Source organism: Pinus tabuliformis, chromosome 2_1, assembly GCF_031772625.1.
Source record: "Pinus tabuliformis cultivar Carrire ecotype Pingquan chromosome 2_1, CPIR1, whole genome shotgun sequence".
NCBI lineage: Eukaryota > Viridiplantae > Streptophyta > Pinopsida > Pinales > Pinaceae > Pinus > Pinus tabuliformis.
The window spans coordinates 739,240,109-739,264,066 of NC_142299.1; the positions used below are offsets into that span (position 1 = coordinate 739,240,109).

The 23,958-nt window shown below is 38.9% G+C and overlaps 1 protein-coding gene across 4 annotated transcripts in view; it reads right to left on the bottom strand.

Annotated features, from left to right (window-relative positions):
- The window catches only part of LOC149202706 (varicose-related protein-like), a 385,050-nt gene that overhangs the window by 46,172 nt on the left and 314,920 nt on the right, over positions 1-23,958 (bottom strand). For all 4 annotated transcript variants that reach the window (XM_089403225.1, XM_089403224.1, XM_089403226.1 and 1 more), the window contains 2 exons: positions 1,058-1,198; positions 715-849 (listed from right to left, as the gene is read on the bottom strand). In XM_089403225.1, coding sequence (XP_089259351.1) covers positions 715-849; positions 1,058-1,198 — 276 coding nt within the window. The remainder of the gene's footprint in view (positions 1-714; positions 850-1,057; positions 1,199-23,958) is intronic.

Sequence of the window (23,958 nt, forward strand, 5' to 3'; positions counted from 1 at the left end):
GAACTTCTTGTACTTGATGTGCCAAATGAGTCAAAGTTCCTTCTTATTTATAGTCTTCTTGAGGGGTCAAATAGGCTTCCTTTGGGTCGACTTCTCCTTTGTAGGGCTGACTTGGTCTTGGAGGATAAATTGACTTATTAGACTCACAAATAATATTTTTCTTTTGTTACAACAAGTCCAAATGGGACTATAATACATGACATAATATCTTCTTTGACTCAACAAGCCCTAGAAGCATGAAGAACATGCTTTGACCTAGACTTTAAGCATGAAACCCATGTTTGAATAAATAAAAATTCTTTTATCTTTTTATATAAAATATACAATGTCATGATTACAAAGGTCATTATGAAGACCGAATCTAGTTACATTCTCCAACAGCATGTTCTCATATTACTAAGCTAGCATGTAATGAATCTTCAATGTTTAATTTAGAAAACAAGCTAGTAACTCCCCTCCCAAGCTATACATGTGCAAAAGAATTCCATCGAAATTATGTCAACAAAACATGAAGCAGAAGGCAAAAGTAAAGTTTTCTCTACCTAGAAAGAGAACACAAATTAGAATATAAGACTAACAAAACCAAATGACATCAAAGAAACAGAATGGAGCCTTTTCACTCATTTTCTACAACCTTGCATTTTGAAAGGCATACGACTTCCATACGATGATCTGAATTTGCCAGAACATAAGAAACAAAGTAAATTAACCAACCTGATTCAATAACCATAGAAGGGCACTGATATCTCCTAAATAGAGTACTCTTGTGAAGGCCTCTTCCAACTTTCCTTCAGATACCAACCTTAAGAAATCATCACTATGAGATGTCCAGTCATCATAATCATTTACCTACAAAAAGAATTAATAGCTATATCATGATCTACTTGGTTTTAGGAAATAAAATATTATTGGTGATTCCAAAGGAAGCTGGAATATAGATATAAAATAAAAAGATATAAGGAAGGTACTGATTGATAAAATAAAATAAATGAGATTATCAAAATGAAAACAGTAAAAAGGAAGAATCAAGCAGGTCTAAGAAAATGTGACTTATCACCCTTCTATCAATGCTATCACCAGCCAATATTCTGCAAGAGTATTTTGCATTGTGATGCATGATATCCATCAATCTATTTTTGCACTCTCTAAACTCTTCCTCCACATAATTTAAGTTCGCTGTTGCCACGGTAAGTGTATCCTGCGAAATTGAACAAGAATGCAGCCACCATTAAGAGAAAAGTATCTATTGAAAGACCACAAGCTATACCTCCTTGTTAGAATTAGATATTCATTATTTCAAGATTATGAGTAAAATTTTATGTAAATTTACATCAAATAAAAAAATTTACTTGCAACAAACTCTGGACAGGTTTAGAGAATAATATTAAATACACTGAGATAGCCCCAGTAAATGAAGTCCTGCATCGGCATGCTCCTAGCCTAACTAACTTTCCTGGACCATACTATGTAATAACTAGTATGGAAACATTACGACAGTTAAAACTGCAATATTTTCATCAGCTATACAACTGCACCTTTAAGAGAGAGTACACAATTAAGAAAACTGCTATACTATGATCTAAGTTGCACAAAACATGGAAACATTTACAAGTTTCCAGAACGGGAACACCTGGAAACATGACCCCCCCCCACAAAAAAAAAAAAAATTGAATACATTGGGAGAAGCATGGTATATAAAAAATACAACATATATAGATAGATATAGATATTAGATATAGCATTCTTTTTTGTTTCAATAACACATTATCTTGCAAATACACATAAATGACAGTTTAGAAGTAAACCCATTTCTATATTAACCCCCATAGATAGATTACATGGTGCAAAATCCAAAAGTACCCATTATAGATGAGGCCATGCATCCAAAATAAACTTTATATATGAGGCTATATGTGCTAAAATAAAACATGAGCTAAATACATACAATTACATAACCATTTCCTCTGACATCATCAACAACAATTACATGAGTTACCCCGACTTTTGTTTTTCCACCCTTCTTCATTTGTCATTTGCCTTTTATTGATTTTTCTTTATTTTATTGCTTGGGGCTCCTAGGGATGAGAGCATGATGTGCATGATATAGCTGTGATTACCCCCTTAAGGTAGGGCAGTTCATCGCCGACCAAGGTGTTGAAAAATAGATTAGGGAAGCAATTTTTAACTTGATATTTTCCTCACATGACATTTACATGTGATATTAGGATCTTCTTATCATTATTATGTTTATGTTATTTACCATCAAATAAATGGAAAAACAATAGAGATCACATGGACACAAGATATAGGCTCCACGCCAGGGCAAAACCCCTCCAAAGGGGGAAAACCCACAAGAACTTCTCTTCTTATCAACTTCAAAGGAGACTTCCAAGACCAAACTTTCTACAAGGACTAAGTAGACGAACCTGCAACTTAAGACCCTTATTCTGTAACTTCGCTCTTCTGGTTAATAGTCATACTTCAGCAATTTCAGACATTTCATCTACAAGCTAGACTTCAGACTTTTCTTCTGTAACTTCAAATCCCTTCTGCAATTTCCCTCTTGTTCTTATGACCGCAAATCAGATATGATACCATGCTCCAAGGATGTCGAAGTACCTCTCTATATATAGACTCTTCAAGAGGCTATTTAAGCCCTTCTTAAGGCTAACATGAGCAAGGTTGACCGACTTATCTTGGGAGCCCTCTAGACATTTAAATACATAGAAAAACATAAAAAATAAAATAAAATAAAAAACTTTCTATGATCCAAGAGCCCAAAAGGGTCTTTCACATGAAGACAATGACGCTTGACTCAAGCCAATCCTGCAGGCATGCAATGGATGTTGATTTTGGGTAGCATCAGATGTGCTCTAGCCATGAAATTTGGTGGAGAGGCTAAGGCACATGAGATCTCCAAGAGCTAGAAATCGTTTGGAGAAATTCCACCCAAATAAAGAGTTATTAAAATAATTAATATTTTTAATGAGTTCCTAAGTCTAAACTTAGGAAAATAAAAATATTAATGTGTATTAATAAAATATGGGTGAGAAATTTCTAAGTGACGAGGATCAATCCAATTCTAATCTTAGTCGTTGATTAGGGACTTAATCTCAACCGTTGATTCGTCAACAGGAAAAGTATAAGAGGAGGCTTGAGGGTCAGTTGGAGATACAGCAAGTGATCAAAGAATTCAATTTTCTGGGGCGAGTTTTGCTGAGGAAATCGAGTTAGTGATCAGAGTTGCAGCGAGGGGTAGTTCAGCAAGGCATTTTCATCTAATGCTGAAGAATACATAGAAGAGAGGCAGCACAGTGCCAGGAGAGACAGCGCAGGCCGTAGAAGCGCTGATGCAGAGGACGCAGAGGCTGACACTAGGCCTCAAAGGCAGCGCTGGGGAGATTCTGTGGGGCAGACTGAGAGCAGATAAGCAGATTCTGAGCCACGAGATGGTGACGCAGCTCTCGGAGGAGTGACGCGGTTCCTGAGCAGTGCTTGGAGCAGTTTTCGTTGTCCAGCATAGGGAACAACCGGAGTCACTGTGGGGTTTGATCATCCAGTTACTGATATGCCGGAATATTTGTCTCTGGATAGAGGTACTACTGCCAAGGATATTCTCTTTTGGGTGAGCCATTTCTGGGACACTAGTTGTATTCACGAAATCTGCTTAATAATAAAAACCCTTTATATGTGACATCGATATTCCTGAATTGGGTTTTTCTAGGGACAATTGTCCAAAAATAATGATGTCCCTTGTGTTATTGTCTCAGTTTATTTTAGTGCGTGATCTGTATATTTGTGAAGGTTGCAATAGTGTTTACTTCGATGTTATGCAGTTAAATAACTTTTTAATGTAAAGAACAAGTAGGAGATTGTAAACCATTAATTGTAGTAGGGGTTTCTAATGTATTAGATTCAGGAATTTCCACAATGGATGCCTCGACCTATTGACCAATGACTAAAGCATGGAACCCATGCTTCATAAATATTTTATTTTTCATTTTTCTTTTTTCTAATCAATACATAAGAATTACATCATGACATGAGACAAATGGCAATTATGAAGATCGAAACTAGTTACATTTCCCAACACTCCCTCTTAACTAGGGAGGAATTCATAATTGTCCAATCGGAATAAGGACAATACTCCATTTGAAAAGTTCTTATAGGAAGAGATCCAGATTGATAAGCATCACTTATCACAATTAGCATTGTCACATTACCCAAGGCCTCAACAAGTACACTCCATCTCTCACAAGATTAGAGCACAATGTTGGAAGGCATTCGATAGGACATCATACTGCCTCATCATGGTACATACTCCACCTAGGATACCTGGAGTAATCCTACCACCGGACCATTCTTATCCAAGTCCATGTGACTTAGGATCTTCATCCTAATCCATCACATTACATGACTCAAGAATGTTTGTCCAAGATGTTTATCCAATCCAACATTCTCCTTATCCATGTCCATGTACTTGACTTAGGACATCAATCCTAATCCATCATAGTACCCAACACAAGGAGAACCAAACATGTCATCATTCTCCCTATCCATGATGCATGCACTAGACTTACGACTATTAGTCCTGGTCTAGTACATGACATAAGGAGAACCAGTGTCCAACCATACTCCCTCTAAATCAGGGAGGATATCCCTATTTTCCTTTTAATCAAAGAATAGATCCTGCTCCTATTCAAGGAGACTTCTTTTACTCTCTCACAAACCTAGAGGAGATTCACAACTTCGAAGTCACAACCAGAAGTCCTCTTGTCTTTCATAAAAGCACCAACTATCAATTCAATTCATTATAGCTTGCATAGCTCTCTCTCTCCTCCGCATCTCACTATACAGAGCATGCTTCCTTTCATGGTATCACGGATCAAGGAGCTATCTTCTCACGATAGATTTTAGGTCATCTATCTTGCACATCACTTACATCTCAACTTTATCAATGAAGGCTTTCTATTGAACCTTCCCAAACTTCAAGTTGATCATGGCTTCCTCACGAAAGTGATCTTCCTTCTTGAACTTCAAGTTATCTTCTCACACTGATACCTTCCAATCCCAAGATGAGCACATCTTGATCTTCATAGATGTCAAGTACCAAATGTTGAGCTTTTCCCTCAATATTCACATATCATGTACCCCTGCAATATCTTTCTAGGGAGCAAAATAATATGTTAGTCAAATAACTAATAATAGATACCAACATCAGACTTAACTTACCATGATGATCTTCTCAATAAATCATCAACATCTTCATAGACCATCGCCACACGAGTCTTCCTTTTATGTATCAGAGTGCCCAAGGATCCAACTTGATTACCAAGTTACCATTTTCATTCGAAGATCATGTTATATGTTTAACATATATATTCTAACGAGAAAGTCTCAATATTTTTTTCTTTCTAAAGTAAGTCAACTTCATTTTCCTAGGTATCATAAACTTTTCTTGTAGGATTTATATAATTCCTACCCAAAAGTTATGCTTTCATTCAATTGTCTAGCTATTAGGCCTTAACATCTCATATTTAAAGACAAACGAATCTCTTTCCTTATGAGACTGCAACCAGATCAATCATATTTTATCATCCTTCAGGGGTATATTTCATAATGCTTCTTCCAAGAACCTCCAAAGTGATGGTTCTTATAGGATCTTGAGGATCCACCTTAGCAAAATGATTGCCTCTAACATAATGCAAGTTGATCTCATACTTTAAAAGACTAGATGATTCCTATAAAGCAATCCAACCTAAATATGCAATCGCAATGTTCCTTTTTCTAGTGTTCCTTATGACATGGTTAGGATGGACTTTAGAGTTGGGGGCAGACAAGTCACAGGTGCAGGTTAGTGTCATCAATAGGCCCAGGGGCTTTTGGAGGGGTTTTGTGGAGTTTCTATAAGGTCCGATGGCATTCGCTTGGTATATTCCTTCATCCACACAGTTTGCCTTCCGTTCTGGCACATTCCGACAACTTTTAGAAAACAAAGTTATTATTGGGTTTGACTCAATTAATTATGTTTAAGGTGGCATTCCGGGAGGAATACTTGATAGAACACCTTAGTGTAATAGGCCGTTGGAACCAGAACGAGAAGATCTAGATGATGGGATGATTAGATGTGAGTTTCACAGACCTGAGGAGATATGGTGGACAATTTACCCTTTTTCCCCATTAAAAAAGTATATTTTAATTAAAATAAAAGAGGGAAAAGTGCTCCATGATTAAGATAATAATAAAATAAGAGGGTCTGGAGAGGTCCATCAGATCTATAAAAGAGGAGGAGGCCATTGAAGGACATCTTGGATTTGATATTTCTTCTTGCATGAGAGGTTGGGAACCCAGTTCTCTACTTCATTGGTAGCCCCAGGATAGAAATCCTTGGGTGATTTAGTGAGATTAAGTGAGTACCCATCTCCCCTTGGTGAGTTCATCCAGAATTCACAGGGGAGCTTAGCAGTGGCAGTTCAGTTAAGTTTTGGTGGAGGGTCTGTGTAACATTGGAGCAGATCCTTCAGGCCAGTTCTATCTCAGCTATCTCAGCTATTTTTGTTATTCCAACATGTAAAACCCCAGTTTATACATTATAATAAAAGCTGAGAATTATTTCTGCTCATTGTATGATTGAATTACATTCATTCTCTTGTTCTATTTTACATGGAAATCTTTTGTTTATGAATGGAAAATTTATCCAAAGTATTTCTGAGTTAAAATTTCAAGAAAACCCCAAATTGTTCCATTTGGGACATTATAGTGGTATAAGAGTTGTGCTTCCTGCCAGCCTGAAGGTTTTAATTGCAGATTGTCGAAAGTCTATTTTGAAGGTGCCAATGCCATCATTTTTCTGCAGAAAATTTGTCTTGAGCGTTAGATATTCTACAAAATCTTTGTTGCAAAATGCTAGACAAATCTTCCTGGGTTTTGTCGCCCACTTAATAATCACCCGACAATTATTGGCCAAGTTGAAGGTGCGTGTAATCTCAGGGCTGAGCTAATTTTCTTTTAAAGAAGGCCGACCCTTATATAGTTTTTTTTAAAAGAGCCAAAATTTTGTTGAATGTTGAATTCCATCCTATATATAGGGCCGAAATATTGTTATGTGGGGCCGTAAATTTCTTTAAGTGAGCCGACTCTTGTGTGAAGACCAAAAATCAAATTTAAAAAAAGAAAAAGGAAGAAGGGGCCGTGTGTGCTATGGAGCCCATTTTTCCTTGAAGGCCAAAATTCATTTGGGCCAAATTTCATTGTTACATTATGAAAACCAAGCCAGTCAACATAAGGTTTTTCTGAGGACCGAATATGTACCAGAGAGCTGCAATCCTTATTCTGATTCCGAGCCCCATTCTCCCATTTGAAGCATTGGTTGACAAGGGATCGAGCTCAGTTAAGGGAAAACAATCAAACCGTGACTTGTTCCCATTAGCAGCGTCCGTTTCCCCAATATGACAGTGCAAACTGTGCTTATAAGATTGGCATCGTAAATTTGAAGATCAAATTCTCTTAAATAAGAGGTTGAATTTTTATTTATTTTAAGCCTTGAGATAGGGCCGAGTTGTCAAAATTTCACGCTCAGAAGAAGGATGTATTGCGCATTTTCTTCCGGAAGAGTCCCCTTGTTCTGGGCAGAGATCCAATTCTTGAGACCGAATTAGAGCATTTTTTCATGGAAGTCGAGTAACTGTAAGAGTGCTGAAGTCTCCAGCATCTAGACCAAAATTTTTGAAATTGGATTCCACCTACAGGTGGCTCGATTTCTTAAAAGGACAAATTTCTTGTGAGTGCAGAGCGAGAATATTCTTTGGTCCAGCATTTCGATATCAATTTGTTTGGGTTGTGGTTTATTATCTTCATTCTCCAGGGGTTCGTTTAAGTTGATTGTGGCGTGGATTGCATTTCAAATTGGGGACTGAGTGCCATTTCTTAGTGTAACTATCACCCATACACAGTGTCTCAGAAGTTAGAACTCCATTGGGCTGCATAGTTGTGGTAGCTTAAAGAGGCCATATATGAGCTGGAAATAACCAAGTCCAATCAAGAAATCTAAACGAGACCAGGCCAAGGTCATGCAATGTTGGAAATCGACTTTCACTGGTCTGGAGGTGCGACATTTTGTGACCATGCCATTCACTTTTGAAGGGAAGAATTTCCGTTACAGAATTTTCTGCTTAAATTCTTCTTGAGGTGGAAGCCAACAACTTTTCTGAGGCCAAACATATGCCTGTAGCAGCTTATCCTGGAGTGGTCAGGATTGAACATTGTTGTTAGCAGGTCTGACTACAATTCAACTCCAGCTGCTCTCTTAATCGTGTTTTTTTTGGGTGCTCCACGAAGGATGAATAATCGACAACATGTATAGAGCCGAGTTTCCTTCCCATCAGTTGGTCGTGTGGAGATATTTCAGATCAGAGGTATTATGTGAAAATATATTTTGTATCTATATACCTGTAGCAGCAGATTTGGGGAAGGACCGAGAGAATCTCCAAGTCATTTCTAGTTGGCAGATTTCCATTCCAGGGCAGAAACATACATCTCTGCATGCAGATCAGTCCACTATCTCTCAAGTTTCTGGGATGGCGTGTTACCTGTGTGACAACTATTGTGTGGGTTTGCTGAAAATACAAGGGTTGTTTTAAGTGTGAATATCTCCAGGGCAGCGTACTTCATAAACAAGTGTTGGGGTATCGTCCTGGTGGACTGATAATCTGCACATGTACTTATTATTGCTGGCTGTCACCCATTTTACCAATTTCTATTGTCCAATCTGCATCCATCAACAGAATTAGAATCGCTGGTGAATTAATCAAAAGGACACTGTCTGCCCAATAGAATTCAGTTGAAGGAATGTGTCAAGTTCTTTGATTCTATTATCATAAACTCTATCATTGATTGTATAATTTCTAGAAAGTAATGTGTTGGTCAGAGTTGTTGATGCTGTTAGAATTGGGCAGAAAAAGAACTATGTGATATTCCATGTACACAGTTGATGACTTGTATGTTGAATGCTGCCAAAATTTGTCACTGCTTAGCTAACCCTGTATAAATGTAAGGTTTGAGATGGAGCATGAAGGAAGATCCCTTATTGAGTAAGCCTTGTATTGTCTCTGTGTTACTGGACAAATTATTGTGTCATGAGTGAATGTTAGAGCACACTGCTGATACATATTCCATTTATGCTACTAGTAAGATATGAGAGATCCATGTATTGAGTCAGCTGGTCATATTACTATTGTGTAATTCTTTTTTGCTGCCAGTCAAGTCTTGTATAAGTTGGTTTGATATACTTATCATCATTAAACTAAAACATGGATCAAACCTTCATTAATTCCCTTAATAAACTAGCAGCAACAGTCAACAAAACCCCTTCCAAGGGAATACTTTCTTTGCTACAGCAAGAGCAGCCACAAGAAGAGCATGAGTTGGGACACAAAATAATTAAACTTGGGACAAATTTGAAACACATGAGGGTCAAGGTGAAAGCTCTTTTCAAACTTGAAGAATTAGATGCGCTCCTTTCCAAAGTACACCAGTTAGAGGGGAAGAAACTAATTTGGGCCCTAAAACCAGCTATGCTTGCCCTAACACAAAACAAGTTTTTGGAGTACCCTTGTGAAGGGGTCACACTTCCAGTCACCTCCCGTCTCAGCAGTATCATAATGTTGACTGAACCTATACCTCCTTATAGTAATGACATAATGAGGAGAGTCTTCAGACTGATAGTAGAGACCTTTCAAGATTTGGATAATAGTGAGGGTCCTACTTTTGGGAAGAAGCTTGAGAATCTAGAAGCCATGGCCCTGGTTAGATCTTATGACATCATGCTTGATTTGGAGTTTGATGACCTGATCCTGCAGATGTTCCAATGCTTCTTCAGCATTAGGAAACATCATCCTGACACAGTCATAGCACACATGCAGTCCATTTTGTCCTCATGTATGGGAGGCCATGATGCCATTTGCAGAAGATTGCAGACTAGATTGTTGGCCATTTGGAGGAGAGAACAACTGGTCTCACCTGTTGCTTATGAACTAGTCGAAAGGTTGGTTGAGAAAAACATTGGGTTGTTCAGAAGACAGTTGACTAGGGAGGAGTTGCTCAGGTTTGGTGGATCATGTAGCAAGAATGAGCTGAGGAGGAAGGGTCTCTGCTTCATTTGCAAGGGACCTTGGGGACCTAATCACTCATGCTTGAGTGACACTGAGGAGATGACAGAGGTAGAATAGGAGGAGATTTCTTTTGATTTTCAGGGTGATGATTCTTCTTTGAATCAGTCCATGGTATTTTACAAGGATGCCTCTAAGAAGCATTAGTCATGTGGACTTGTTGATAGTGGACCCTATGGGAGACATTCAGGATGGTGTGTCACCAATGATGAGTCAGCATGAGCAGCATATGATGGAGCATGAGTCAGCTGAGGAGGAGGATGCACACAATATGCATGATGAGCCTTTTGGGGAGAGCCAGTTGGAGGTTCATATTGAGCCTGTGATGGAGGAGGATGGGCAGCCACCCTTGGGGTCAACCATTAATGAGTAGAGAGATGTACAAACATCTAGCAGGGTGGTAGTATTTGGCAATTTGCAAACACTTGTCCTCAGGAGGTGTTGGAGGTCGACAAGGTAGTCTTGCAGAAAGCTAGTAGATGACAACAGCATGGAATTTCCGATCAGAGGAGGGAGGAGATGTTGTAGATGGTGGTGCATACATCTTTGAGCCACCCAATGATGAGGTGCAAGTAGATGCACAAGCAGCTAGTAGAGCTGCTATACTTTCAGGGAGCAACCCTCTCCAGGAGTACATAGATAGGGCTTGCAACACAATTTGGCCACTTGTACCCATTATAGGGAGAGAAGCATGGTTTCCTCGATGGATATTGTTGACTGACCAGGCAGGGTTACATGAGTGGGGCACGATGCAGCATAGGGGACTTATCACATAAACAAATGCCTATGCATCTGATCCTTCCCACAGGATGGATTGGCAAGAGATCATGAGTTGGTATCCTTTTGATGGAATATCAACCTTAGTCTAGGGCATAGTGCAACAGGGGTGCTTAGATGAGAGGGTTACTACATGTTTCAGTGGGTAGTGGGATGTGGACCGACAATTCATCAATATTTCAGTAGCACTAGCCCAGCATCAATAGAGTGGGGTTGACCTCGGCCTATGCCAGAGGTGGGATTGGAGAGAGTTGATGAGTTGGTATTCGCTTTATGGAGCAGCAGCTATAGTCGGAGACAAAGCATAGTCTGAGCCATGGGACTTGGGCGATGATTGGCCATGGTGGCATTGGGATCCAGGAGGATTGGTTGATGACAGGTACAGTCAGAGATCAGTTTGGGATCTAGGCATTGAGGGGTCCATTCATGATGGGTTGACACAGAGGTAGAGCATCACCCAGTGGTTTGTATGGGATCCGAGCATTGGGTCTCAGTTGCGTTGGGCCACCAGAATGGTCCACAGGTTTGGATTGCTTGAGGGCAAGCAATCTTGGGGCAGGAGGATTTGTAATGTTCCTTTTTCTGGTGTTCCTTATGACATGGTTAGGATGGACTTTCAAAGTTGGGGGCAGATAGGTCACAGGTGCAGGTTGGTGTCATCAGTGGGCCCAGGGGCTTTTGGAGGGGTTTTGTGGAGTTTCTATGAGGTTTGATGGCATTTGCTTGGTATATTCCCTCATTCGCATAGTTTGCCTTTCGTTCCGGCACATTTCGACAACTTTTAGAAAACAAAGTTATTATTGGGCCTGACTCAATTAATTACGCTTAAGGTGGCATTCTGGGAGGAATACTTGACAGAACACCTTAGTGTAATAGCTCGTTGGAACCAGAACGAGAAGATCTACATGATGGGATGGTTAGATGTGAGTTTCAGTGACCTGAGGAGACATGGTGGCCAATTTACCCTTTTCCCGCATTAAAAAGAATATTTTAATTAAAATAAAAGAGGGAAAAGTGCTCCATGATTAAAATAATAATAAAATAAGAGGGTCTAGATGGGTCCATCAAATCTATAAGAGGAGGAGGCCACTGGAGGACATCTTGGATTTGATATTTCTTCTTGCATGAGAGGTTGGGAACCCAATTCTCTACTTCATTGGTAGCCCCAGGACAGAAACCCTCGGGTGATTTAGTGAGATTGGGTGAGTACCCATCTCCCCTTGGTGAGTTCATCCAGAATTCACAAGAGAGCTTAGCAGTGACAGTTTAGTTCATTTTTGGTGGAGGGCCTGTGTAGCATTGGAGCAGATCCTTGAGGTCAGTTCTATCTCATCTATCTCAACTATTTTTGTTATTCCAACATGTAAAAACCTAGTTTATACATTATAATAAAAGCTGAGAATTATTTCTGTTCATTGTATGATTGAATTGCATGCATTCTCTTGTTCTATTTTACATGGAAATCTTCTGTTTATGAATGGAAAATTTATCCGAAGTATTTCTGAGTTAAAATTTCGAGAAAACCCCAAATTGTTCCATTTGGGACATTACAGCAATTGTCACATGATGTCATGCTAATTCAAAATACAATGATGCATGCTTACTCCTTTAAATACTTTCAGGGTCCTTGCAGTTCCCTCCTTCCATCATGCTCACCAAAGCACAAGGGTTGCTTTGATTCTCATTTTGCTCCATTCATTACCTGCATTAGTCACTAACAAGTACCACCAAGCAAAATATACAAGTACAAGAGCATGATTATAATTTTGACAATCTAGGGATTCCATGGTATCTTAGAGGGAGAATTCCTAGGGTTTTCAGATCCAAACCCTAAGTTCCTTGATATTTCCCTTTGAAACATCATCCCTAGGGTTTGAACCCAAATTTTCATCCAATTCCACCCTCACAAGGGTTTTCCATACACCCTAGACTACCTACAAACCCTAGAAACCAAAAGTTAGGGTTTCTATGAGGGAACAAATAGATTAGGGTTAGGGTTTCTCTCTTGACTAGGGTTTCCTATTCCAAGCACCATCTAGGGTTTACAATCCCTAGATACCAAAGACGTTAAACAAGATCAAGACTACAAAACATGTCACAAAGCCCTAATACACTTCATATTAGGCCCTATATGCATAAAAACAATTATACGTACCTCAATGACTACAAATCTTAGTCCTCCCTGATTACTGGAAGTCTACTACAAAGGTTTCTTCAAGATGCCGTGATCTTCTTATTGTTTTCAAGAGTGAAAGCTCCAAAGATGCCAAGGCCAAATACTACCTTTAAAGGTACTTATAATTCCATGTAAAGAATTGTTCTCTAGATGACTTTATTTGCTTCCCAAGGATAATTTCTTGTTCTCATGGTTTCCTATCTTCAAAAGGTGTCAAGGTAAGAAGTTTCTCAAGATGGTTAACTGCTGCTCTTTTTGAATTCTTGTTAGTGTATGTTGTAGATGCTTCAACAGGTCCTGGAACTGTGATCCTTCTCTTTCTTTAGGGACACTTCTTTGTTGGCTTACTACTCCTGATCTGAATGAGTTCAAAGGCCTTTTAGTTCCTCATAACAATCCATCATAGGACCCACGAACCTTCTTCAAGATGTGACTTAGTCTCTGAACTATAACTGTAATTTTCGGATCTCTAAACTATCACTGTGCCTCTCATTGCAATTTTGGACTTTTGAACTTCTCTCACTGCAATTTTTGAGTCTCTGAAATATCACTATACCTTCGGCCTGTGATTGGTTGAGTAGGCTTAGGATTAGACTTTACTATTGTTTCAGTTCTCCTTCACAATGTGACTATTGGCTTAGGGCTTCTTGTAATAATGCCCAGAATCCTTGGCCTAGTATGGCCCTCTCTGCAATGCTAAGAAGACTACTTGATGTGTGCTTCTCAAACTTCTTTCAATATCTTAGAACCTTGGTCCTCTTGTATGGTATTAATGCCTTATTTTCCTATTGATTTAGCTTTGGACCAAGCCCTTAAACAATTCTCGGATTTTCGTATTCTTTGTTTGATGGCTCCCGAGACTTCTATTCTTCAAACCCCTCAAAAACTCTTAAATTTATGTACAAGTCTTTGATCTCATGTACAGGGCTTCAGTCTCATGATTAGGTGACTTTCTTCATTGTAATTTGCACAACAGTGATTTAGAGTAGATCTTTTTCTAGCTCGGCTTTCCTAGAAACTTCGTTTCAGCCTTCAAGGAGATGGTAATCTTCAGATGCCTTGTCACTGACCTTAGCTCTAATACCTTGTTGGAAACTAGATTAGGGAAACATTTTTTAACTTGATATTTTCCTCACATGACATTTACTTGTGATATTAGGATCTTATCATTATTATGTTTATGTTCTTTATCATAAAAAATGCCAAAACAATAGAGATCACATGAACACAAGATATAGGCTCCACGCCAAGGCAAAGCCCCTCCAAAAGGGAAACCCCACAAGAACTTATCTTCTTATCTGTTGATGAATGTAACTAGGTTCGGTCTTCATAAATTGTATTTGAGTCACAATGAAATGTATTTATCAAAAGAACGAAAAATAAATATCTATTATTATTATTATGACTTATTAAAGCATGGGTTTCATGCTTGGGTCATAATGTTGTAGGTCAAAGTCCCGGTTCAGGACTTCTAGGATTTATTCTGAGTCATTAAAGTCATTGTCCATTTAAAGAGACCCTTCTTGAGCTTTTGAATCGTGTAAAGAGAATTAATATTGAGTCAAATAAGTTATTTGTCACCTCCACACCAAGTCGGCCTCAAGGAGATCAAGTCGGCCTTGATCTAGGTAATTCAACCCCACCAAAAGCCTATATATACAAGCAGTTTGAATTCATTTGGTGTACACTCTCTCACTCAAGTTCGATATCCAAGAAGAAGGCCAGAAAAAGTGTGAAGTTGCAGAAGGAGGAGGAGGTTCGCTGGAAGAAGGAAGATCAAAGTTTTTGGGTTTGTCTCTTTCTCACTCGTGTGGATTCATTGGGCTATTTGCTGGAAGGACAAATTGTTGTTGCTGGGTCGAAGTATTTGCTGGGTTAACTGTTAGGTCGAAGTATTTGCTGGGCTAACTGTTGGGTCGAAGTATTTGCTGGGCTAACTGTTGGGTCAAAGTATTTGTTGGGCTAACTGCTGGGTGAAAGTTGTTGCTGCTAGGTCGAAGTTGTTGCTGCAAAGTCGAAGTTGTTATCATCTACAAAAGGAAGAAAGGGTTGACTTCGTGTGGAGGAAGTCTGTGTCTAAGTCAAGAGTCTTGGATTATCTCGTGAAGTTATTAAGGAAGAGTTGTTGATTGGGTTTTCCCCTAGATAGGGTTTTTTCCCTAGTTGTCCGCCTACATCTGGTGTCTGTGATCTTTGTGCTATTGTCTTGGTAATTTCTTGATGAACTAAAAGATAAAAGAGGAACATAAGAAAATCATAAGAATATCACAAGTAATTATCTATATAAAGAAAATCTTTCTGCCTTTCTGATTTTCTAACATGGAATCAGAGCTAAGGTGAAGAAAGGAAAAAGGCAACTCAAAGATCTATTGGAGAATAAGGAGTTTTAAGAAATTTGAATAAGGATCATCAAAAGGATCATATAAGAAGTCAAGTCTACCATCTTCAAGGACAATGTCTAACTCAATGAAGGGAGATAAAATTAGGAGCATGCAACTATAGGGCATGAAAGAAGAGGATAGACCTCATCCTCGAAAAGAATAAAGTATTGGATTTAGTCAAAGGAAAAGTAAAGAAGCCTACTAATGAGTCAAGTGATGCAGAAAAGGAAAAAATTCAGGCAAACAGAAATATTGGCTATGACACTGATGCTGGATGGAATAAAAGATAACCTCATCCCCTATATATCTAATATAAACTCTGCTCAAGAGATGTATGAGGCTTTATCAAAATTATTCACTATCAAGAATCTTGGTCAAATAGCAAGCCTTAAAAATGAACTAAGATCTATAAAAATGACAAAGGAAGACACTGTGGCATCTTTCTTTGTGAGAATAGCCAGATTAAGAGATGAACTTCAAGCGATTGATGAGATAGTACCAGAGAAGGAACTTGTAATCATTGCACTTCTAGGTTTACCAACATCATGGAGTGCCTTCTCATTAGGTCTCAACAGCTAGAAGGAGACTCCTACATTTGAACAACTATGGAATGCTTGCAGTCAGGAAGAAGTCAAGATTTCTCTAGTAAGCAACAAAGAGAATGAAGAAGAAAAAGTTTCAAATGCCTACTCCGCTCATCACAAGAACAAAGGATCATTCAAGAAGACTAAAGGGCCTAGAAGGAAGATTGACATATCCAAAATTGAATGCTACAACTGTCACAAGATGGGTCACTACAAAAGTGATTGTCCTGAAAATCTGAGAAATAGAAAGAGAAATAGAGATCATGCAAATGTTGCCAAAGAAGGATCTCCAAAGAAGCACAAGACTGAAGAATCAGAAATAAAGGACTTATACTACTAAGCCCTTCTACTTTGAATTTTTTATTTGTTTTGTATTTTGATTTCTAGAACTTATAGGTTTAACATTCTTTGGAAAAACATTGTTGAATTGTTTTGTTAAAGTTTTAGGTATCCCTCGAGATTGGATTAAGAGGGAGCCCTCACCATTTTCCAAAGATAAGTATCTTACTCCTTGTATTATCTTTTATATTTGATTTTCCTTTTCTTATCTACATGTGTTTATTTAGATGCTAATGACATTTCTTTTTATATTTTCCTTGTTTAGGAAAAACTTACTGATATGCTCAAGGGTTATGAAGAAGACTTCACAAGACAAAGCATAGAAGTCCTATTGGAATTGATGTCCTATAAGGTTTGTCTAAACTCAAAGGTATGTCTTAGACTATAAGTTTTGTTTCTCTTCGTGATATAGGTATGTTCATTTATTCAAAGAAATCTGCTTTACATTACTAACAAGTGTTATGTCTAGGACTGTTGAATCATAGAGATTCTTGTTTGGGAGATTAATCATTAGATTGAATCTACCCTCATTAATCATTATGTTTGTGGAACCCTAATAAGTTCCCTATAAAACACTAACCTAAGGGTATGCCAATGTTAATGTGATAAACCCTAGTCTACTTAGGGTTTCTAATGAAATCTAGAAAATACTATTCTTTTGATGTTTGGGGTTTGGATGATGATGTCATGTTTGGTATCTTAGTATTGTTATGGAAACCCTAGTCCTTTAGGGTTGGATGATAATGTCTATGTTGAAATCCTAGACCTTTAAAGTTTTTGGAAAATTAGGGTTTGTTGTGTTATGTATTGAAACCCTACATCTTTAGGGGTTTGGTAGGGTTTATAAGCAATACCCTTATTAAGATGATGTCCTAGGAATGAAACCCTAGGCATATGTTTGTTCATCTAATCAAAACCCTAGTCTAATCAAGATCATTACTTTAAATGTATTGATATTTGTGTCTTGGGTTTGTCCTATATATGTTATGGTATGCTTGTGCATGATTATCCTAGATATGTTTATGTGCTAACCAAATTGTTGATGTTGATAGTGTGTAAATTTAGGGTTTGTAACTAAGCCCTAGTAGAAGTTCGATGTTCTAGGATATGATGTGATGATATGATAAGATCTAAGATTCACAAAAGGATTGGTCATATTGATTGTGTTGTGATTTGTTGACATCTAAGGATTAATATCTCATGAATTGAATCCAGGGTTTGCATTAAATCCTAGTAGAAGTCTAACATATGAATTCTAAAGTTGTTGGATGCATTGTTGAATTGCTTCTAGGGTTTGCAATATATTATAGTAGAGTATGAGACCCTAGATATAATGAAGATTGTTATCTTGATTGAGTTGCTAAAAGTCTTGATGAGGAAGTCGAGGGTTTATGACAAAAACCCTAGCAAGTAGTTGAAGTATAAAAGTATGTATCTCTTGTTTATGAACCTAACTAAGTTTAGGTATTTGTTGTCTAAAGTCTAATGCTTCCATTATTGTATGATTCTGATATAGTTAAGTTCATGCTTTTGTGTATGTATTTGGTTGTACTTGTTGTCTAAGTTGTGCAAGTACATAATCTTCAAGATGATGAAGTTGTTTGATAAGCATGATGAAAGAAGTTATATGAATGATGATGATCAAGAAGGATGGCAACCATGAAGGAATCTCCGGTGTCATAGAAAAAAAGTTGATCTCCCTAAGTTAAGAGGGAGCTTGGATAAAGTAAAGAGTATATATCACAAATTGAGATAGAGGGCATATTATAGTCATGATGGATACCTTGAAGTAGAAATTGGAGAATATATATTGAGGTGCTGCTGAAAGAAGGAAAGTTGGAGTTGAAGTAAGAAAGGAAGTTGAATGATTGAGGAAACATTTGTCAAGATTTGTTTGGGAAGCCTCAAAGTCCTACTATGATGAATTGTGAGGCAGCATCAAGAAGTCAGAAGACCCCGAAGGTTTGTGTTTACTCATGAGTATTTGAAAGATTGTTACTAATTGGGGTTGCGACTGTTCAGGTAAATCTCTCAAAGTTTTTTAAATAGCATGCTTGAGGTTAGAGAGATTTGTTGAGGCATCGAGGGTGTAAAATGCCTAGGAGGACATCTGGTCGACATATGCGTTGATGTCTAAATCCCAAAGTTGTAGGGAGGGTGGCGTTGGTCATGGAGCTCTGACCTTGGATACACACCTAGATCCTTGGGTTGATGGTTAGCAAGTAAGCTTGATGGTACCTAGACTGGCTGAAAGCTTTAGTCCATCTTAGTACCCCCGAATAGATTGCCCTGGTTAGGAATCTAGTCTGTGGCACCATAAGTGCCTAGACTTTTCATGTGTTTTGAGATCTTCCATGTAGTTGTATATGTAAGTATGAATACCTCCCTAGTTAAGAGGGAGTGTTGAAGAATGTAACTAGGTTCGGTCTTCATAAATTGTATTTGAGTCACAATGAAATGTATTTATCAAAATAATGAAAAATAAAATTTTATTATTATTATTATGACTTATTAAAGCATGGGTTTCATGCTTGGGTCATCATGTTTTAGGTCAAAGTCCCCATTGAGGACTTCTAGGATTTATTTTGAGTCATTAGAGTCATTGTCCATTTAAAGAGACCCTTCTTGGGCTTTTGAATCATGTAAAAAGAATTAATATTGAGTCAAATAAGTTATTTGTCACCTCCACACCAAGTCGGCCTCAAGGAGATCAAGTCGGCCTCAATCTAGGTAATTTGACCTCACCAAAAGCCTATATATACAAGCAGGTAGAATTCATTTGGTGTACACTCTCTCATTCAAGTTCGATGTCCAAGAAGAAGACCAGAAAAAGTGTGAAGTTGCAGAAGGAGGAGGAGGTTTGCTGGAAGAAGGAAGATCAAAGTTTTTGGGTTTGTCTCTCTCTCACTTGTGTGGATTTACTAGGTTATTTGCTGGAAGGACGAAGTGTTGTTGCTGGGTTGAAGTATTTGCTGGACTAACCACTAGGTTGAAGTATTTGTTGGGCTAATTTCTAGGTCAAAGTATTTGCTGGGCTAACTGTTAGGTCAAAATTCTGTTGGGTCAAAGTTGTTGTTGCTAGGTCGAAGGTGTTGCTCTCAGTTGTTGTTGCAAAGCCGAAGTTGTTATCATCTACATAAGGAAGAAAGGGTTGAATTGATGTGGAGTAAGTCTGTGTCTAGAACACGAGTCTTGGATTATCTCATGAAGTTATCAAGAAAGAGTTGATGACTGGGTTTTCCCCTAGATAAGGGTTTTGCCTTGGTTGTCCGCCTTCATCTTGTGTCTGTGATCTTTGTGCTATTGTTTTGGTAATTTCTTGATGAACTAAAAGATAAAAGAGGAACATATGAAAATCATAAGAATATCACAAGTAATTATCTATATAAAGAAAATCTTTCAGCCTTTTTGATTTTCTAACATTATCAACTTCAAAGAAGACTTCCAAGACCAAACTTTAGACCAGGGCTCCACAAAGACTAAGTATACTAGCGTGCAACTTAAGACCCTTCTTCTGCAACTTCGCTCTTTTGGTCAATAGTCATACTTTTGCAATTTCGATCCTTTCATCTACAAGCTATACTTTAGACTTTTCTTTTGTAACTTTAGATCCTTTTGCAATTTTGCTCTTGTTCTTATGACCACAAATCAAATGTGATACCATGCTCCAAGGACGTCAAAGTACCTCTTTATATATAGCCTCTTCAAGAGGCTCTTTAAGCCCTTATTAAGGCTGAGATGAGCAGGGTTTTCTGACTTATCTTTGGAGACCTCTAGACATATTTAAATACATAAAATAGAAAGAAAAAAAAATCTATGATCCAAGAGCCGAAAAGGGTCTTTTACATTAAGACGATGACACTTGACTCAAAACAATCCTATAGGCATGCAATGGATGCCTTGAGTTGTTGACTAATGACTCAAGCATGAAACCCATGCTTCACAAATATTTTCATTTTCATTTTTCTTTCTTCTGATCAATACATAAGAATTACATCATGACATGAGACAAATGACAATTATGAAGACCAAAACTAGTTACATTTCCCAACACAGAGGTTGGGATATACATGGATTCCTTAATGATGTAGGGGGCACTCATAGGGGCGTTAGGAACTAGGTTGATGGCCATAATGATAAGGGGTAGAGATCATGTTTGGCTTTTTCCCATGTGCTAAATTTTATTTTCCCAACCATCTTTTGCATTTTGTGGTAATATTTCCTTTTGTATGTGGCCATATTATGCTTTTATCTCTTTTTTAGCTGCATCAACCTACGGGGCATCATTCCAGGCCCAAACCAGACATGTGGAAAAGTGGAGGGGTAGTACCAGTGTTGAAGTTTCTAAGTCTAACTGTTAGAAACCCTTCATGTACTTTACTGATTTATTCCTACCTACTTGTTCTGTTAATTAACAAGTTATTTACCAGGTAAATACTGGAAATAAATACAAGTACATGCTCAACACATTATAGATCATCAACTGAAGGAAACAGAAACAAGCACACAAGTAACACCGTTGTTTTTGAACTAATGTCCTCGGAAAAATCCAATGCGGGGAAACCGCTGCAACTATCTGAGGGTTTGATTTATTAAGCAGTTTCAGAATACAATTTGGGTGCCAAATCTGGCTCACCCAATAGGAAAAAATCTTGGCAGTAGTACCTCTCTACTCGAAAGCAGATATTCCGGCTGAAACCCCAAATAAACACTCCGGCAGCTCCAATCTACCCCACGAAACCCTAGCGTCAGCCTCTAGGGACTGCGTCAACCCAGTGTCAGCCCAATAACCCCTGCAATAGCCTCTGGAGGCACTGCGTCAACCCTCTGGCCCTCTGCGTCACCCACGCTAGCTCTCTGAGGCACTGCGCAACTCTTGGCTGCCTCTACGTGGGCCCTAGCTGGCTCTGCATGGCCTCTAGCTGGCTCTGCGTCCCTCTCTCCGACTTCTGCGCTGATCCTCCCGGTACTGTCTCTCTGCCTCTTTGCTTTTGTATTCACTGCCCCTCGCTGTTGATCACTGATTCTATCTCTCTTAGCAAACCCCGCTCTAGAGAATATAATGACTGATCACTCTGGTGTGTTCTCCAAGTGACCCTCAAGCTTCCTCTTATACTTTTCTCGTTGACAATTCAACGACCAAGATTAAGTCCCTAATCAATGCCTAAGATTAGATCTGGCTTGATCCATGTCTTTTGGACCATTCTAACACAGTTTTATATTAATTCACATTAATATTTTATTTTCCCTATGTTTAGACTTAGGGACTCCATTAAAAATATTAATTATTTTAATATCTCCCAAACTCTTTAGAATCCGCCCAAACCCTTTCTGGGTATTCGAGATCTCATGTGACTTAGCCTCTCCACCAATTTTCGTCGCTAGAGCACATCCGATGCTACCCCAAATCAACAACCAGAGCCTTGTGGACATAGAGAGGGAAGAATGATGAAATAGAGCATGTAATGTGCGGAGGGGAGTGAAAAATGTGGAACGGTAAAATGGAACCGTGCTACCTGTTACCCACCACCTGTCGGTGACACCCATAGGAGAAATTTTTCTCCTATATTGTCTTCAGTCGGTAGCCAACAACCCCAGATAGCTCATTGTACCACCATCTCCATCACTTGAGCCAACCATTATGCACCCTTTCCCATATGTCACGATTGTATGTTTGAAGGTGGGTCTTCCAACCTTGAAGATATGGCTTTCATTATGTAGTTGGGTATTTTTGCTTACTCATCATAGACACTTATGGGCATGGATTAGTGGGGGGGATTCGATGGAAAGAATGGGCTTGGTATGTACTCTTGTATCCTAGTCTTGTGGGGTCTCCTTTATTGGCTACTAGCTTTAAGAGTGGAACTACATGGGAAATCCTGATTTTGGTTGTGTGGTTCTGCTTCTCGACTCCACATACATCACTTCCCTCCACTCATTATATCCACTTTTCGCATATTTGCCATCCAGGTCCACATTTGTCCATTGGGTCCATAAGTAGTTAGCCTCCCTCTCCCCTTGTCCACACTTTGGGTCAGGCCTAGAATGATGCCCCGGAGGTTGATGCAAATAAAAAGAAAGTAAAAAGCATAATTTGGCCACTCTAATAAGAAATGTACCATAAAATGCAAAAGATGGTTGGGGCATACAAATTTACCACATGGGCAAAAGCCATCATGAGCTCTACCCTTACCATTATGGCCATCACCCTGGTTCCTAAAGCCCCCTATATTGGCTCCATGTATAATTAAGGAACCTAAGATTGTCCCAACCCCTGGTGAGTGATCAATTGCCCAACCTTAAGGGGGCAATAACTGTTATATCTTACACATCATACACTTATTACCTAAAGCCTTGAGTAATTATAAAAGAAAAATCAATAAAAGGCAAAAGGTATATGAAGAAGGGTGGAAAAACAAAGGTCGGGGTAACTCACATGCCACAATTTCTCCCTCCTACATTTATACACCCAATTGTGGGCCTCCCTCATCATAGCTATCCTTGTAGCATGGCATGTGTCTTAGAGCCTTTCCCTGATGCCCCACTTTATTCCATCATTATATCACATGCCACCAGCTATAGGACGGATGTACCATGGACTTGTCACTCCCTTAGAGGTTGAAACCACCCAATAGGGTCCTTGATTAACCTCCCTCTTGAACTTGGAGACACCTGTACACTCTAAAGCCCATTATGGAAGGGCATGCCACTATGAAATGCCCACTTGGTTCCATGATTTGTAAGCTCATTTTCTCAATTACACTAATGATTTGTTATATCGAAAGGTGAGGAGACGCATTACATCTTATGCAGGATGACAGGTTGGTCTTCATCTTGGTGTTTGATCTCCCTATACGAGGTCCAAGCCCTCCAAAGGGTCTTATTGGCATTTGTAGGGTATGCGTTGAGAGGCACAGGCCTCCACTATAGCAGAGAGCAGATAGCCATGCCATGGGATCCTCCATCACCACTCATTGTTCACTCGTGCTCCACTTGTTTGATGATGATGATGTACTTGGACCACCTCACCCAGTCGGCTACACACTTGCACCATACACTTGGCAGTTGATCCAGGGCCTAAATGGGGTTGTGTCTCACCATTGGAGACAAAGGGAGGGCTTGCATCATTGTTCCAGCCCTTGCAGATGGGATACATTCTTGTTCAATCTAGTTGGAGACTCACGAGGATGATTTTGTGCCCCCACAGCCACTTGGGAGCACCACAAGTCATTTGCTTGGAGATCAAGGGGCCATCCCCTTCATCGCTATTTTTGGAGCCCTTCCACTCATTTTGGCACATGAAGGACTTCACTAGGCCTTTCAATGGCCCTCCTAGCTATTGTATCACTATTTCGGCCCTCTTGAGAGGCTTATTTTTCATGTTATGGAGCTATCTTGGTGGGCTTGTCACCAAGGGATGTTATTTTACACATTATTTTATTATTAGGGGCATCATTAGGCCTAATTAGGAAAATCGAATCCCTTAGAGGATCATATATATTGATGAGAGGATCATTTCATTCCTCATCATCACT